The sequence below is a fragment of the Schistosoma haematobium genome, chromosome 5 (assembly GCF_000699445.3).
Source record: "Schistosoma haematobium chromosome 5, whole genome shotgun sequence".
Classification (NCBI taxonomy): domain Eukaryota; kingdom Metazoa; phylum Platyhelminthes; class Trematoda; order Strigeidida; family Schistosomatidae; genus Schistosoma; species Schistosoma haematobium.
In genome coordinates this window covers 15,665,157-15,680,438 of record NC_067200.1, presented here as the reverse complement: position 1 = coordinate 15,680,438, position 15,282 = coordinate 15,665,157, and the positions used below count along the sequence as shown (strand labels likewise).

The 15,282-nt window shown below is 36.9% G+C and overlaps 1 protein-coding gene across 3 annotated transcripts in view; it reads left to right on the top strand.

Annotated features, from left to right (window-relative positions):
- Positions 1-14,228, top strand: part of RAPGEF2_2 (Rap guanine nucleotide exchange factor 2) — a 126,431-nt gene extending 112,203 nt beyond the window's left edge. Inside the window, exons 27-30 of one of the 3 annotated variants that reach the window (XM_051217570.1) lie at positions 97-328; positions 1,885-1,903; positions 6,442-8,674; positions 12,469-14,228. In XM_051217570.1, coding sequence (XP_051064986.1) covers positions 97-328; positions 1,885-1,903; positions 6,442-6,469 — 279 coding nt within the window. In that variant the 3' untranslated portion in view covers positions 6,470-8,674; positions 12,469-14,228. Of the gene's footprint in view, positions 1-96; positions 6,324-6,441; positions 8,675-12,468 lie in introns of those variants that run through there. The other 2 variants (XM_051217571.1, XM_051217572.1) reach the window with 2 other exon arrangements.
- Positions 14,229-15,282: the final 1,054 nt, after the last annotated feature.

The window sequence follows — 15,282 nt, the reverse complement described above, 5'->3', positions numbered from 1 at the left end:
TTTTTCCGTTTCTGAAGTTTTGTCTTTAATTATTCATATTGCAAAATTGTTCTCATTGTAAATTTCTTTCATATAATTCAAAATCACTTTATCAAGGTTTTATCCATGTCACGACAAGGAAATAATCAAGGGTCATTGAAAATTATCTCTGCTCAATCTCATCCACGTACAAATATTTATTCATCACATGGACGCCCACAACCTCCACAACGAACAATGGCTACATTATCTTCTAATTGTAATCATAACAACTATCGAGCCTCTTCATGTAGTCCTGGTATGACTATAGTTCGTCCAGTCGTAAATGATCTTAATACTGTTGAACCACGTAAGTTGTGTTTATGTGAAACTATAATCAGTGTACACTAGTTCATTTAATACAATTGTCATTATGTTATGAAATTCTATATTTGTCCTCCATTTATCACATATTGACAGATCCGGTGTTTCGGGTCAACAAATCAATGAGTCATTAGTTTGTTTGGTCGATAGACCCACAAATTAAGAAGTCGGTAACTCGATAAATTTACATCACCGTACATTGTTACATACCACAATACAATGATAGGAGAGGTAGACACAATGTAAATATGAACACCAATAGGAGTGAGAAAAAGGATAGAAAATTTGTGGTGAGGAAAGATTATTTCATTGTGTATTGGTTGTTTGAATCTCCCCATGGACGTTTATGACTGCAATTAATCAATCTCTGATTGGCATATGTGCATCCTGTGCTGATTACCTCGATATTGCCTTAAGTCTCATGCATTATAAGAAGGATTGTTGGGAAATAAAATATTTAGTAAACAATTATTCAATAGTTGAATTCATGAGTTGATTAAAACTAGACCACCTGGAAGCACTGGCCGGCCGTTTCGTCCTAGTATGGGACTCCACAGTAGTGCGCATCCACGATCCCGTTCGCGGGATTCTGACCGAGGACCTTCGGTCTCGCGCTCGAACACTTAACCTCTAGACCACTGAGTTGGCATCCAACGGTGTTAATGTCTAACTTCAACCAAATAATTGTTCCTACTTAGAATACTTGAAAAGAATGTGTCACTATGACTAATTTTTCAAGTCATATAATAAGAATATGTGTTCAATGGAAACACATAAGTAAGGAAATGTTTTAAAATCCGAATGAATGGGTTTGAATCAGTGAGATCAGTTGTCTTTTTTAAATCTATCCCTCAACTAATATGATGGCTAGTATGTTAAGAAGTCTAAAAAAGTGGTAGTTTATAGTTCGTTAAGTGATTTAAATACGCAGCTTTGGCTAGTTTCTTGACTTCTTGAACTGATCCCATATTTATATCTCTTGTTGATCTCCACTTAAATTCTACTCAACTAGACAAGCACTTAATCCTCTCGATATGGATTACATTGAAAGGTGTCAAATGTGTTTAAAAAACTCAAATATCTGTCTACTACGCTCTCATTTTCTTCAATAGTTTATTAATTTATTTCATTGGTTTAAATTCTCCTCGAAATAATTTAATGAATCGTAAATTAAGTAAGATTACATTTCTAATGAAAATATCGAAAGCGACCTACAATGATGATCGCTGTAATCAGTCGATAACTGTTCAATAATTACACAGAAATTTGAGTGAGTACAAATAATTTACAAGGTTTGGAACAAATATTTGTCCGCATTAGTCATGACATTGTAATATCTGGGCCAATAAAGAGTTGATATTCAGTTTATGATCCATTGTCTCTATCTTTTTCGTTATCATCATCGTATTCAGAGGGTCGGTATTCATCAAAGCACACGTATCTGATAGATATTTTTTATAATATTCTTGTGTTTATTGGTCTACTGAGTTTCATTTTTGTTTGATTTGTTTTGCGTAAATTATTTTTTTCAAATTTCTGTAGATCGCAAACATATTGGCAGGTTAGTTGATTGATCCACTTGAAACTAATCAAATGTTATAAATGTTCTCATTATGGCTATTTTTTCTTCTTCTCATCTCTCCTGTAAACTAACCATTAATCATCTCCCTCTCTCTGCTTGTATAGATTTATGTGCGTTGTATGTTACCTAGCATTATCTGTAACTGTGCTCCTTTTTATAATATGGCAACTCTCATGTCAACACTTAATTATTCACCCTGTATATGTGTACGTATCAGTGGTTATAAAGTTTTTTTCCTTTGTTTGTCCCTTACCCCTACTAACTACGATCTGTACACATCACTTGTACCCATATATGTTCGAGGTAGTCTTTGGAATAATAATTTTTATTAATTGAATTGCATGTCATTTCAAGTGTCCGCGGTATTGACTTCATTGCTTAATATTCTTCTAACTGTCATTCTTATAGTGTTTTGTTTGTGGACACTGAGTTTTATTGTTTGTGTAAACAAATTTCTAAGTTGACGAATTCACCGACCAGTCAATCATAAGTAATGTCGAACCTGACACGTGTACATCGATCCAAGTTGCTACACCCTATTAGCACAGCGAGACGAAATTGTCAAGATAAATCCCAAAGTAGTACATATAGTAACAGCATTGACGGCGGTTGAAAAGATTTAGCATTTTAGATAGGATTTGGGAAAAGAATATGGACTAGTGGGATAAAAAATTCATAAGGTAATTTAGAAAGTTACAATTTAAGAGAAGACGAAGAGTGAATGTGCCTGTTCCATCACAAACCATTTTGATCCATGTCACCCAAAGTCTCTAACCATCGGTTACAATAATCACGCGGACGCTAATCAAGTAGTCTGTACCTACCCACATGGCTCAGTTCAATAGTCAACGTCTTCATGGACTGATCCCATGTCTTCGTTTGTCCCTATTCTACCTCTAACAACACTAGAGATCCTATTGTTCACTAATTCACCAATTGTGTGCTCGAAATCAGCCAGTCAGCTATAACGTAGGACCAGGCAAATATATGCATCGGTCCAAGTTGCCATACCGCATTAGCACAACAAGATGAACACCGGATTCATAGAAGTAGTTAATTCAATGATGGTAATATATAAAAGAAAGATTGCATATAAGGATATAGTACAGGAAGAAAGAATTAGTACGTAGAGAGATATGTCGGTCGTAAAGAGAGAGGATTAAGTGGGAAACACTACAAATTAAGACCTGTATGTATCCATGATTTCTTTCTGAAATTGCTTACACGACTACCTTACTGAGAGATTACCAAAAACTACTAGCGTCTCCTCCGTTTTGTCAAACTGGTTTGCTGCGACAAGTGATGTTCTATTAAGTTCAATAATAGGGACCTCTCTTTGTCCTCTTCACTAACAGATTAACGGGTACTCCTTCTCATCGATGTTTTTACAAACATTTCCACGATTTAAAGATAATTCCAACTTATCAATAAAATGTAAAACTGTTGTATGGACACATTGAACAGCTATCGTCACCATTAGACCGATGGTGTTTGTGTGTGTATGTACTTATTCTCATTTATCTGTTTCGATATTTCCATTAAATTGAAAGCTATGTCATTGAGTTGAAATCCCTCATTTTTCTTATTTATGACACTTAGAAATTTTGTCATAATAAATCACCAAAAATAATGTCCACACAAACCTCAGTGACTATTATTTTCACTTCCAATCAATTTATGATATTTCTCGACCATCATACCATGTCATCACGGATGTAACTACTTTACTCTCTATAAATAATTGATTTCATAGTCCACGGTTACTTTCCACCATTAGAGCATTCAGTAATCCATTTCAAAATTAGTAAATACATGACTCTTGTGAAATTAGGCAAATAATATGATTTATTCGACCTTATCTTTACATTACATTAGTCGATTAAGTGTTGAATCTAGCATACCAAGGTCAAAATCATTGAAACGTCGTATTCGATAATTAACATTAAACATCCTTCGCAATTCAAATAAAGTTGTATTTATATGGTTTTTCCGTGTATTTCAATGCCTATTTACTGTGGTAAACTTACAGGATTGCAATGGTATTTCACAAAGTGTGTACTGTGAAAAAGTGGTACATGTAATATTAACAACTTCCAACTTCTAGTAAATTTATCAAATCGTGTAACATCACTGAAAGGATTAATTTAATAATAAGCACCAAACTAAACGTTTAAAACAAACACAAGGACGAGACATATTCACACTCAATCCACAGAAGATCAGATGATTCAACTCTTTCTGTTTCAAATCATCTATTTTCCAGGTGTAGAACATAAGTCAAAAGTTTCATAAGAAATGGAAAAATTAAACATTGCATCAGCCATTCACAATGATAAAAACACACATACTAACTATAAGTACAACGGAGAGATGACAACAGAAAACAGAGGATACGGTTCATAAATCACAAGATCTATGCACACATGAACAAAGGAAGTAATAGAGGGACACGTCGCCAAACCATACTGAGCATATAATACCCTTCCTCTCGACGTCCGTGTATTATAACTTACTTACTCATGCCTGTTACTGTTGTGAGCTTATAGGCCTCCGACTAAGAATCTCGGAGCAACTCTTTTCAGGCTCCTCTTTCAGGTTGTCCCTAAGCGCGATTCACTCTCTTGATATCTACCTGCAAATGTCCTCTGGTATGCTTCTTTTCCTTTTCCTTCGAGGATTCCATATTGAGCCTTGCCCTTTGATGGTTTCCTCAATGTGTATCCTACCCACCTCCAACACTGTTTCCTGATTTTCCTCTCAGTAGACATCCGAATTGTTCTCTATCACAGTCGATTATTGCTAACGGTTTCTGTCCAATGGATCTGTAGTATTTTGCATAGTCACCTGCACCTTTTGGCAATGATGGTAGTAGTTCTCCACAATCCAACTCCGCACAGTAGAACTGTTTAGACGTTGTTGTTGTTGAAATTATGACTTTGGTGTTGTGTGACAGATATTCAATTATAGGAACGTTCACCTGTTTTGGTAATTCATACCCTCATGTTCTGCATCAGATACTCCATATTCTTCGAATATGCTGTTCAGGCACGTAAACGCTTCCGCTTCTTCCAGAGCCTTACCACCAAATGTGATTTGATTGGTGCTCGCTGTGTTGTATTTCAGGATCTTGCTTTTCCCTTGTGAATGTTGAAGCCTACTGTTGTGGAAGTTACTGTCATACTGAATATCTTCACCTGTATTTGTTGCTGTCGATGGGATAGGAGGGTCAAGTCATCTTCAAAGTCCAAGTTGTCCAGCTCCACTCAAGTTGTTCACTGTATTCTGTGCTTCTGAGTTGTAGAGGTCTCAATAATTGAGTCTACAACCAGCAGAAAGCGAAAAGGCAAAGTAGGCAACCGTGTTTGATACCTGTAGATTTTAAGTCAATAAGTGAGTCTTCTGATAGGGATTCAAAATACATGAACTTCAGGTCTCGTAACAAGTGTTGACTTCAAAACTTTGGGTTGAAACTTAATGGTTCAGCCACATTTTTAACTTCAGTCACTTGATGATAAAGTCGAAATTGCAAATCAGACATGTAGAACTTCTTGGTTTCCAATAATTTTTCATCTCATAGTTACATTGTAATAAAAGTTATCCTTAAATTTGAATATGTAAGATGAACTTAAAGAACTACAAATCTAATATGAAGTTTGCTTTATTGTCTACAAAATAAAACAAATTTTGCTTGTGGTTAAAAGTAGCAATGGAATTATTTGGGAAAGAAACCACTGTCACATAATACAGTTAATATATACAATAGATCCAACCCAACAATTCAGAGAGAACTACCAGTAACAAGAAGCAAAAAGTAAATGGAGAAAATACCATATACAATAAATAAATTCACAACTTACAAACTATGCATTTTTAGTCGACAAATTTCATTATTACCATTGTGATTATTCAATGTGATGTTTGATGATGGTGTAGATTTGTTCACGTGGTTTTTACATCGTCAACAATTTGATAAGCATTTATTGTTTCACTGATCGGCCTCATCGAAGTTTGAGCAGTATGTGTCGTATTTAAAGAGTTAATAGCTTGATAATACTCTGTTGGAAAAAAAGTAGACGTAATAGAAAAGACATAATTAATTTCTATTGGACTATTTTCGTCTTTGGACTAGATTACAGCAGCACCTCTCGCGAAGTTACTCTTCTCTATATTGTATCTAATAGGTTTCGCCTATTATTATTATTATTATTATTATTATTATTATTATTATTATCATAATCATCAATGACATTGACAGTTGCCTCAATAACACCAAGTAACCGAATTCGGAAATGTTTTCTGTTCGGCTCCGTCTCTCCAATAGTCTAAACGTAAAGATCTCGCCTCGAGTCCCCTAACTTTTGTTTTTCGGATGACTGATTGATTAAGTCATAGATTCCCACTGATGACGAGTCCTAACGTTAGGTGAGATTTTTTTGAAGAAGGCCCTCATTTTCATATGTAACTAATCTCCACAATTTTCTCAGTTATGGTACTTCTTTTTGTCTTTTATTTTACAGATCGACCCAGAAGGCAACCTTTCATTAGTTGTTGGTTGTAAACAATATATATATATATATATATATATATATTCAGGCAAATAAGAAAGTGACCCATCCTTATTTCATCATCACACTTTATTTTATCGTCATTCAGTTCACGTTCTTTTTCGTCCTGTTGTTTGTCTCTTGTTTGTTTGATAGTGCTCTCTGTTTTATATTTTTCTGTTTCTCTTTCAAACACATATTTATTAATGTACACAAGTTTACTCGTTTTGTTTTTTAATGTTAATTCATGTCTTATACACACATCATTATTTTCAATCTTTACTTTGTAGTGTAGCTTTAGTTCTACCAGTATAATTACCCATGTATTAATGGTTTCATTACACGCACTTGACAGTCCTTTTTATTGTTTTTATTCGACGAAATTCCTGTTTGATTGTTTGGAAAATTGGTTTGTAATTATTTATTGTTGTTGTTATCTTGTTTGTTGTTGTTATTGTTAAGTTTCTCGATAACAGTCAAGAAATCATCAATTTTCGTTGGATAAGCCATATCTACCTGCCGGTCTCTCTCCCTCAATTTTTGCTGTTGATCCGTTTTTTTTCATCAGGGAGTTCAAAAAAAGAAGACACCAACAGAGAACTGATAGTGTTCGTTATATAGTTTTATCCAATCTTGTTATTTTTCGTTTCACCTATGTGATCTGGCCTATTAATTTGCTATGATATTGAAAATTCTGTAGAAGACCGACTGATAAATATCCACTCATTATTACTGTAGTGATTATTATTATTATTTTCATCGTTGCTGTATATCCATATCCCAAAGATATTAGCTTCTGTAACCATTACAATTGTCTTCAGTCTACTTCATTTAGTCACCTGTTTTCTCATTTAGTTCTGCATATCTTCTTTAAAAAATTTAGAAAAATCAGTGTTAGTTCATTTCTTCACAATGATTTCAGATCAACTCTTCGATCTGTGTAAAAAACACCCTAACTGTAAATTATGGAAGCACATTATGTATATACGTACAATTCACTTGTTACTGTTTGTATTCGTTACTAGTATTGTTTTTGTTTTTCAGAACTTTCTTCATCGTAATTGTGCCTAGTTTACCAGTTATGTATTTCCTTTATATATATATATATCGGATTTGTATACTTCTATAAATTACTTAGTGTTTGGTTGATTTTTGTTTATAAATAAACACTTGAATATACTTAGTTATTCATTTTATCTCTCCATGAAAAAAATTTCAATTAAGATCATGAACCGATCGTCTTTAAATGACCAACAAAAGCCTAGAAGCATTGGATGACCGTTTTGTCTTAGTATGGGACCCCTCAGCAATATGCATCCACGATCCCGCATGCGAAAATTGAACCTAGGACCTTCGGTCTCGCCCACGAACGCCTAATCTCCAGACAACTGAGCGGGAATACAACGGTGTTAATGTTCATGATCTCAATTAAAAGTCAACAATCTCCCCAACCATATATTGGAAAATGCAATTATTTTGGGCTTTTACTAGCCCAGCTTTTTCGAGTCTAGATATCAGTAACTTCAGTATTTTTCTCTTGAATCAGATTACTCATGAGTAGTCAACGTGAAATTACAAAACATTTGTGTGCCGGCAGTTTTTCTGCGTTGAACACTGCATCCTACCACGCTTAGAAATTATTAACGAAGATGATATGAGATTCAACGCCATACCAGTGTAATGAAGTGTCTTATTGAATCTGATAAGTTATTGGGCATCACGAAGTATTTTTTCACTATATTCTGAAACCAATTCTATTTATTCGTGAATTTTCTCACGATAGAATCCTGGACATATTTCATTGATTGGTATTTCCTACGATTGTACGTATTTTCAATGGGACAAACGTATGATTATTAAAATTATCTAACCTTCTTCAAAAGTATTAATACCACAAAACTGAAGCATATGTTACGTATTATCACTAACATTTAAAGTGTCGTCTTCAAATTGTTCATTTTGCTAATGTATAGTTGTCAGTTCCACACAATTCATTCGAAGTTGAGTAGTTAAAGGATTATATTGGCTTACATAAACTTTTATATTCCCCTAATGTCGGTTTAAATTACTGATGTGTGGGCGAGAAAGATAATGATCGGTTGTCTGCTTAGTCAGATGTGCAGATAGTCCGACAAGTGTTAGATGACTTATATATTCCCCTATCATTATTAATTAATTAATCAATTTATTTATTATTATTATTATTATTATTATTATTATTATTATTATTATTATTATTATTATTATTATTATTATTATTATTATTATTGAATGTTCATTGTTGTTGGATTGTGTCGGGTTTTTGGTGTGGAAATATATTTACGTTCTAGTCAGGCTAATCACGTGTTCTTGATCTGAGTTGTGTTGAAGTCCTGTAGAATAGACACTGGGAGGGAATCTAGTATAGATATTCGTTTTACGTTTTACGGCTAATCAGTAAAACATAACAGTTGCTTATTATTACTTTTGTCAGAAAACATTCCATCAAAACTTTACTGTTTACCTGATAGTTTATTATTGTTTATGATATTTCCAATTTTTATCAAAACTCATCCCATCACTTTTTACGGATAGGAAGGAAGATTTATCTGGGCGAACATATATCAACTAACCACGTGGTGTAATAAAAAATATATTATGTAAATAAAGAGTTCATAATAATTAGCGTAAATTGTCATCTGCTTTTCAAAAAAGATACGTTATATAACATCAAGAAAACCACCTGCGTCTAATCCATCATATGTTTTATTACTACAAAATTTGCCGTTATTTGAATTTGTTCGATTATTTCATGCTGAAATTACTTTAACATTTGGAATGACGGGAAGCCTATTGTACACTATGTTTTGCAGCTCGGATGCGATCAAGGGTGAGTTTTGCCACCAGTTGACAGTTCTTCTACAGAAAGTGCGCTCGACAGGTATTGAAGTACTAGCCGGAGAATGCTCAGTTCGGGCGTCTAGGCACAGAAGACAGTTATTTAGGTGGCCGATCTGGACTTGTTGGTCGCCAGTCAGATAACGGGGACCATCTACTGCAACTGTGCGCAGACTACGACGTGTTTCTGGCTAGCACTAACTACCGGCACAGTAATCGCCTATTTGTTACCTGGCGTTCTCACTCTGTATCTTAAGCCTGGACTCAGATTGATCACACCGTGATCAGCTACTACTGGTGTGGTTGTGTACAAGACTGTCGCTCCTTTTGGAGTACCTATCTGGGTTCTGATCGTGCCCATGTTTGCGCTAATCTTACCTTACGTTTCAGTGATCAACAAGTTCATTGTCCTAAACGGATCGACCTCATTAAATTGGTTGCAGCTTCTGTTACAGTTAGATATCAAACCGCGCTAGGATCAATGTTAGTTACCATTCCACCGAAAAGTATAGATGAGCATTGTTTGCAATTGCATGACGCCATGAAAATGGCGGGTGAAATCGCATTCGGCTTCGCGAAACGTCCCGCTTATAAGCACGAGGTTTCTTCTGGCTCCTTATAACTCATTGAAGCACATTAGTCTACTCCGGGTGATTGTAAGTTTGACTATATACGAAGACTGTTACGTGATGAAATTGGGCGAAGCTTGTGTAAGGACCGACAAGCCTGGTGTTCGGAGCGTGCTGATGAGTTGGAAGCAGCAGCTGCATCTGGTCACTGCGTAAGCTCTTCCTACTCACAGGCTGCAAAAGTTTGGTTTGAGCGAAACAATCTGTGAAGATGAAGGGATGCCAATCAATAGCATCTATAGACGTCTTGAACGATGGGCAAATTTTTCGAGGGGCAGTTCAACTGGTCTGGTACCCTAGCAACATTAATCAGACTATCCTACCCTACATGGGCTGTGATGACTCATCCACCAAACGAGGCAGAAGTCCTCAAGGAACTCCAACTCTTGAATGGCTACAAATCACCAGACCCAGATGACTTACCTCCGACCCTATTTAGAGATTGTGGTGACTTTCTCATTCAGGAACTGACTGAGTTGTTTACAAAAGTTTGGCAGTTAGAGAGTGTTCCAGCATTATGGAGGGAGTCGATAGTTGTCCCTATCTTTAAAAGGGTTCACGTTGTTCCTGTAACAACTATCGGGGATAAGTCTACTTCCGATTGCATTCAAGCTATTGGGTTCCGTCATATTTCGTAGGTTGTTCAAAACCCGAGAAAGATTGACTCACAAGAAGCAGGCTGGCTTTCGTTCTAATCGAGGATGTATTGATCATATCTCCACCCTCCACCAAATGTTAGAACACCGTCATACTTATCTCAGACCAACAATCGTAATGTTTCTTGACATTAGGGCTGCCTTCGATTCGTTGGACGGGATTGTTCTATGGGATTATCTGTTGAAGAAGTGTGTGCGTGGGAAGTTTATCAAAATCTTAAAAGCCCCATATACAGACGCCTTAGGCAAAGTGAGGACACACAACCACCTTTCTCCATTGTTCCATTCAAGCAGTGGGGTTAGACAGGGTTGTCCAATCTCATCAATCCTCTTCAACTTTGCTATCGACGGCGTTCTGGAAACAGCTCTGATGGATGTAAGTAATGGCGGCGTGGATCTGTTGCCTGGAGAAAGACTTTTCGATCTTGAGTATACAGATGATATTGTCTTACTGTGCGATAATACCCAAGGCATGCAATCCGCACTTAATCAGTTGGCAATTAGTGTCCGTAGGTACGGTATGTGCTTTGTACCTTCGAAGTGTAAAGTACTTCTACAAGACTGGCAGGATTCTAACCCTGTACTCACCCTGAATGGTAAGCAGATAGAAGTAGTTGAGAACTTCGTGTATCTGGGTGGCTGCATTATATGACGGGAATAAAAGTCAAAATTTGATTGATTTACTCATCATGACTGTTACTGAACGTTACTTCCGTTTTAATTCAATGTGATGATTACTTAGTGTAATATGTTTTCTTTTCTAGTGTGATCTTTTATTCTGTATAAAATACATTATTCTTGTATTGAGTTAACATGAACTTTACTCTGCATATGATTTGTTAGAATTTAAAGTGTTTTTCGTATATTTGGTTTCATCTTAATTATTAATCAAAATGTATGTACAATCAATATATAAATGAGTGTATTTTCGACTAGGGTAGTCGTCGTCGTGTTTTGAAGATTATGAATCTCCAATTGGATCAGTTTTTGTGTTCTTACATTCGCATCGTGGGGATTGCTGTGGTTCCTCGTTTTTTGAGTATGAGTGATAAGTGATTCCCATACAACAATCAGCGACGACCAGATATAACAAGTAGCCTTCAATCGACAAGATTTATCACTTCAGAAGTGCTGGTGGTGGCGTGAGTGATGAGATCTATTCACGTGTAATGAAAGCTGGAGCGGTTTATGTCAATCTGGGTCATCTTTGGCGCCTCCGTGATGTCAGTCTGGCTGTAAATGGTCGGATCTACAACGTGTCGGTGAGAGCAGTTTTTCTTTATGCTTGCGAAACATGGCCTCTCCAAGTTGAGGATGTTAGACGATTCTTTGTGTTTGACCATCGTTGTCTCCGAAGAATTACTGACATCCAGTGGCAATACCATGTTAGTAGTGCAGAGGTTCAGCATCGTGTGTCCGAGTACCGAGACGATAATTCAATTGGTGTCACTACTTTGAAACATCGACTTCGGTGGCTTGAACATGTTCTACGAATATCAAAGAATCCCTTGCTGTGCATTATTCATCAACGCTTGGACCGTTTAGAAAAAGCGGAGAGGTGGTCAATGTATGACATGGTGTCGTGGTATGAAATAAAGCTGTACGGGACTGGCTTCTGTTGGTCCTTTACGACTCCCTGGTTGGAATCCTAGAGATGGTCCTACACAGTGGCTAGAGGCGTTATCAGATATGGCTCAGAATAGGAGCCAGTGGCGATCCTGCTGTAACTTTATTTCACTTCATGAAAAATGGACGTAACTTCTTCAACTGAAAGAATTCTTTCTGGTCGTACCTTTGCCAACTGATCTACTTCTCCCACTATTATTATTATTATTATCATTATTATTATTATTATTATTATTATTATTATTATTATTATTATTATTATTATTGAATGTTCATTGTTGTTGGATTGTGTCGGGTTTTTGGTGTGGAAATATATTTACGTTCTAGTCAGGCTAATCACGTGTTCTTGATCTGAGTTGTGTTGAAGTCCTGTAGAATAGACACTGGGAGGGAATCTAGTATAGATATTCGTTTTACGTTTTACGGCTAATCAGTAAAACATAACAGTTGCTTATTATTACTTTTGTCAGAAAACATTCCATCAAAACTTTACTGTTTACCTGATAGTTTATTATTGTTTATGATATTTCCAATTTTTATCAAAACTCATCCCATCACTTTTTACGGATAGGAAGGAAGATTTATCTGGGCGAACATATATCAACTAACCACGTGGTGTAATAAAAAATATATTATGTAAATAAAGAGTTCATAATAATTAGCGTAAATTGTCATCTGCTTTTCAAAAAAGATACGTTATATAACATCAAGAAAACCACCTGCGTCTAATCCATCATATGTTTTATTACTACAAAATTTGCCGTTATTTGAATTTGTTCGATTATTTCATGCTGAAATTACTTTAACATTTGGAATGACGGGAAGCCTATTGTACACTATGTTTTGCAGCTCGGATGCGATCAAGGGTGAGTTTTGCCACCAGTTGACAGTTCTTCTACAGAAAGTGCGCTCGACAGGTATTGAAGTACTAGCCGGAGAATGCTCAGTTCGGGCGTCTAGGCACAGAAGACAGTTATTTAGGTGGCCGATCTGGACTTGTTGGTCGCCAGTCAGATAACGGGGACCATCTACTGCAACTGTGCGCAGACTACGACGTGTTTCTGGCTAGCACTAACTACCGGCACAGTAATCGCCTATTTGTTACCTGGCGTTCTCACTCTGTATCTTAAGCCTGGACTCAGATTGATCACACCGTGATCAGCTACTACTGGTGTGGTTGTGTACAAGACTGTCGCTCCTTTTGGAGTACCTATCTGGGTTCTGATCGTGCCCATGTTTGCGCTAATCTTACCTTACGTTTCAGTGATCAACAAGTTCATTGTCCTAAACGGATCGACCTCATTAAATTGGTTGCAGCTTCTGTTACAGTTAGATATCAAACCGCGCTAGGATCAATGTTAGTTACCATTCCACCGAAAAGTATAGATGAGCATTGTTTGCAATTGCATGACGCCATGAAAATGGCGGGTGAAATCGCATTCGGCTTCGCGAAACGTCCCGCTTATAAGCACGAGGTTTCTTCTGGCTCCTTATAACTCATTGAAGCACATTAGTCTACTCCGGGTGATTGTAAGTTTGACTATATACGAAGACTGTTACGTGATGAAATTGGGCGAAGCTTGTGTAAGGACCGACAAGCCTGGTGTTCGGAGCGTGCTGATGAGTTGGAAGCAGCAGCTGCATCTGGTCACTGCGTAAGCTCTTCCTACTCACAGGCTGCAAAAAGTTTGGTTTGAGCGAAACAATCTGTGAAGATGAAGGGATGCCAATCAATAGCATCTATAGACGTCTTGAACGATGGGCAAATTTTTCGAGGGGCAGTTCAACTGGTCTGGTACCCTAGCAACATTAATCAGACTATCCTACCCTACATGGGCTGTGATGACTCATCCACCAAACGAGGCAGAAGTCCTCAAGGAACTCCAACTCTTGAATGGCTACAAATCACCAGACCCAGATGACTTACCTCCGACCCTATTTAGAGATTGTGGTGACTTTCTCATTCAGGAACTGACTGAGTTGTTTACAAAAGTTTGGCAGTTAGAGAGTGTTCCAGCATTATGGAGGGAGTCGATAGTTGTCCCTATCTTTAAAAGGGTTCACGTTGTTCCTGTAACAACTATCGGGGATAAGTCTACTTCCGATTGCATTCAAGCTATTGGGTTCCGTCATATTTCGTAGGTTGTTCAAAACCCGAGAAAGATTGACTCACAAGAAGCAGGCTGGCTTTCGTTCTAATCGAGGATGTATTGATCATATCTCCACCCTCCACCAAATGTTAGAACACCGTCATACTTATCTCAGACCAACAATCGTAATGTTTCTTGACATTAGGGCTGCCTTCGATTCGTTGGACGGGATTGTTCTATGGGATTATCTGTTGAAGAAGTGTGTGCGTGGGAAGTTTATCAAAATCTTAAAAGCCCCATATACAGACGCCTTAGGCAAAGTGAGGACACACAACCACCTTTCTCCATTGTTCCATTCAAGCAGTGGGGTTAGACAGGGTTGTCCAATCTCATCAATCCTCTTCAACTTTGCTATCGACGGCGTTCTGGAAACAGCTCTGATGGATGTAAGTAATGGCGGCGTGGATCTGTTGCCTGGAGAAAGACTTTTCGATCTTGAGTATACAGATGATATTGTCTTACTGTGCGATAATACCCAAGGCATGCAATCCGCACTTAATCAGTTGGCAATTAGTGTCCGTAGGTACGGTATGTGCTTTGTACCTTCGAAGTGTAAAGTACTTCTACAAGACTGGCAGGATTCTAACCCTGTACTCACCCTGAATGGTAAGCAGATAGAAGTAGTTGAGAACTTCGTGTATCTGGGTGGCTGCATTATATGACGGGAATAAAAGTCAAAATTTGATTGATTTACTCATCATGACTGTTACTGAACGTTACTTCCGTTTTAATTCAATGTGATGATTACTTAGTGTAATATGTTTTCTTTTCTAGTGTGATCTTTTATTCTGTATAAAATACATTATTCTTGTATTGAGTTAACATGAACTTTACTCTGCATATGATTTGTTAGAATTTAAAGTGTTTTTCGTATAT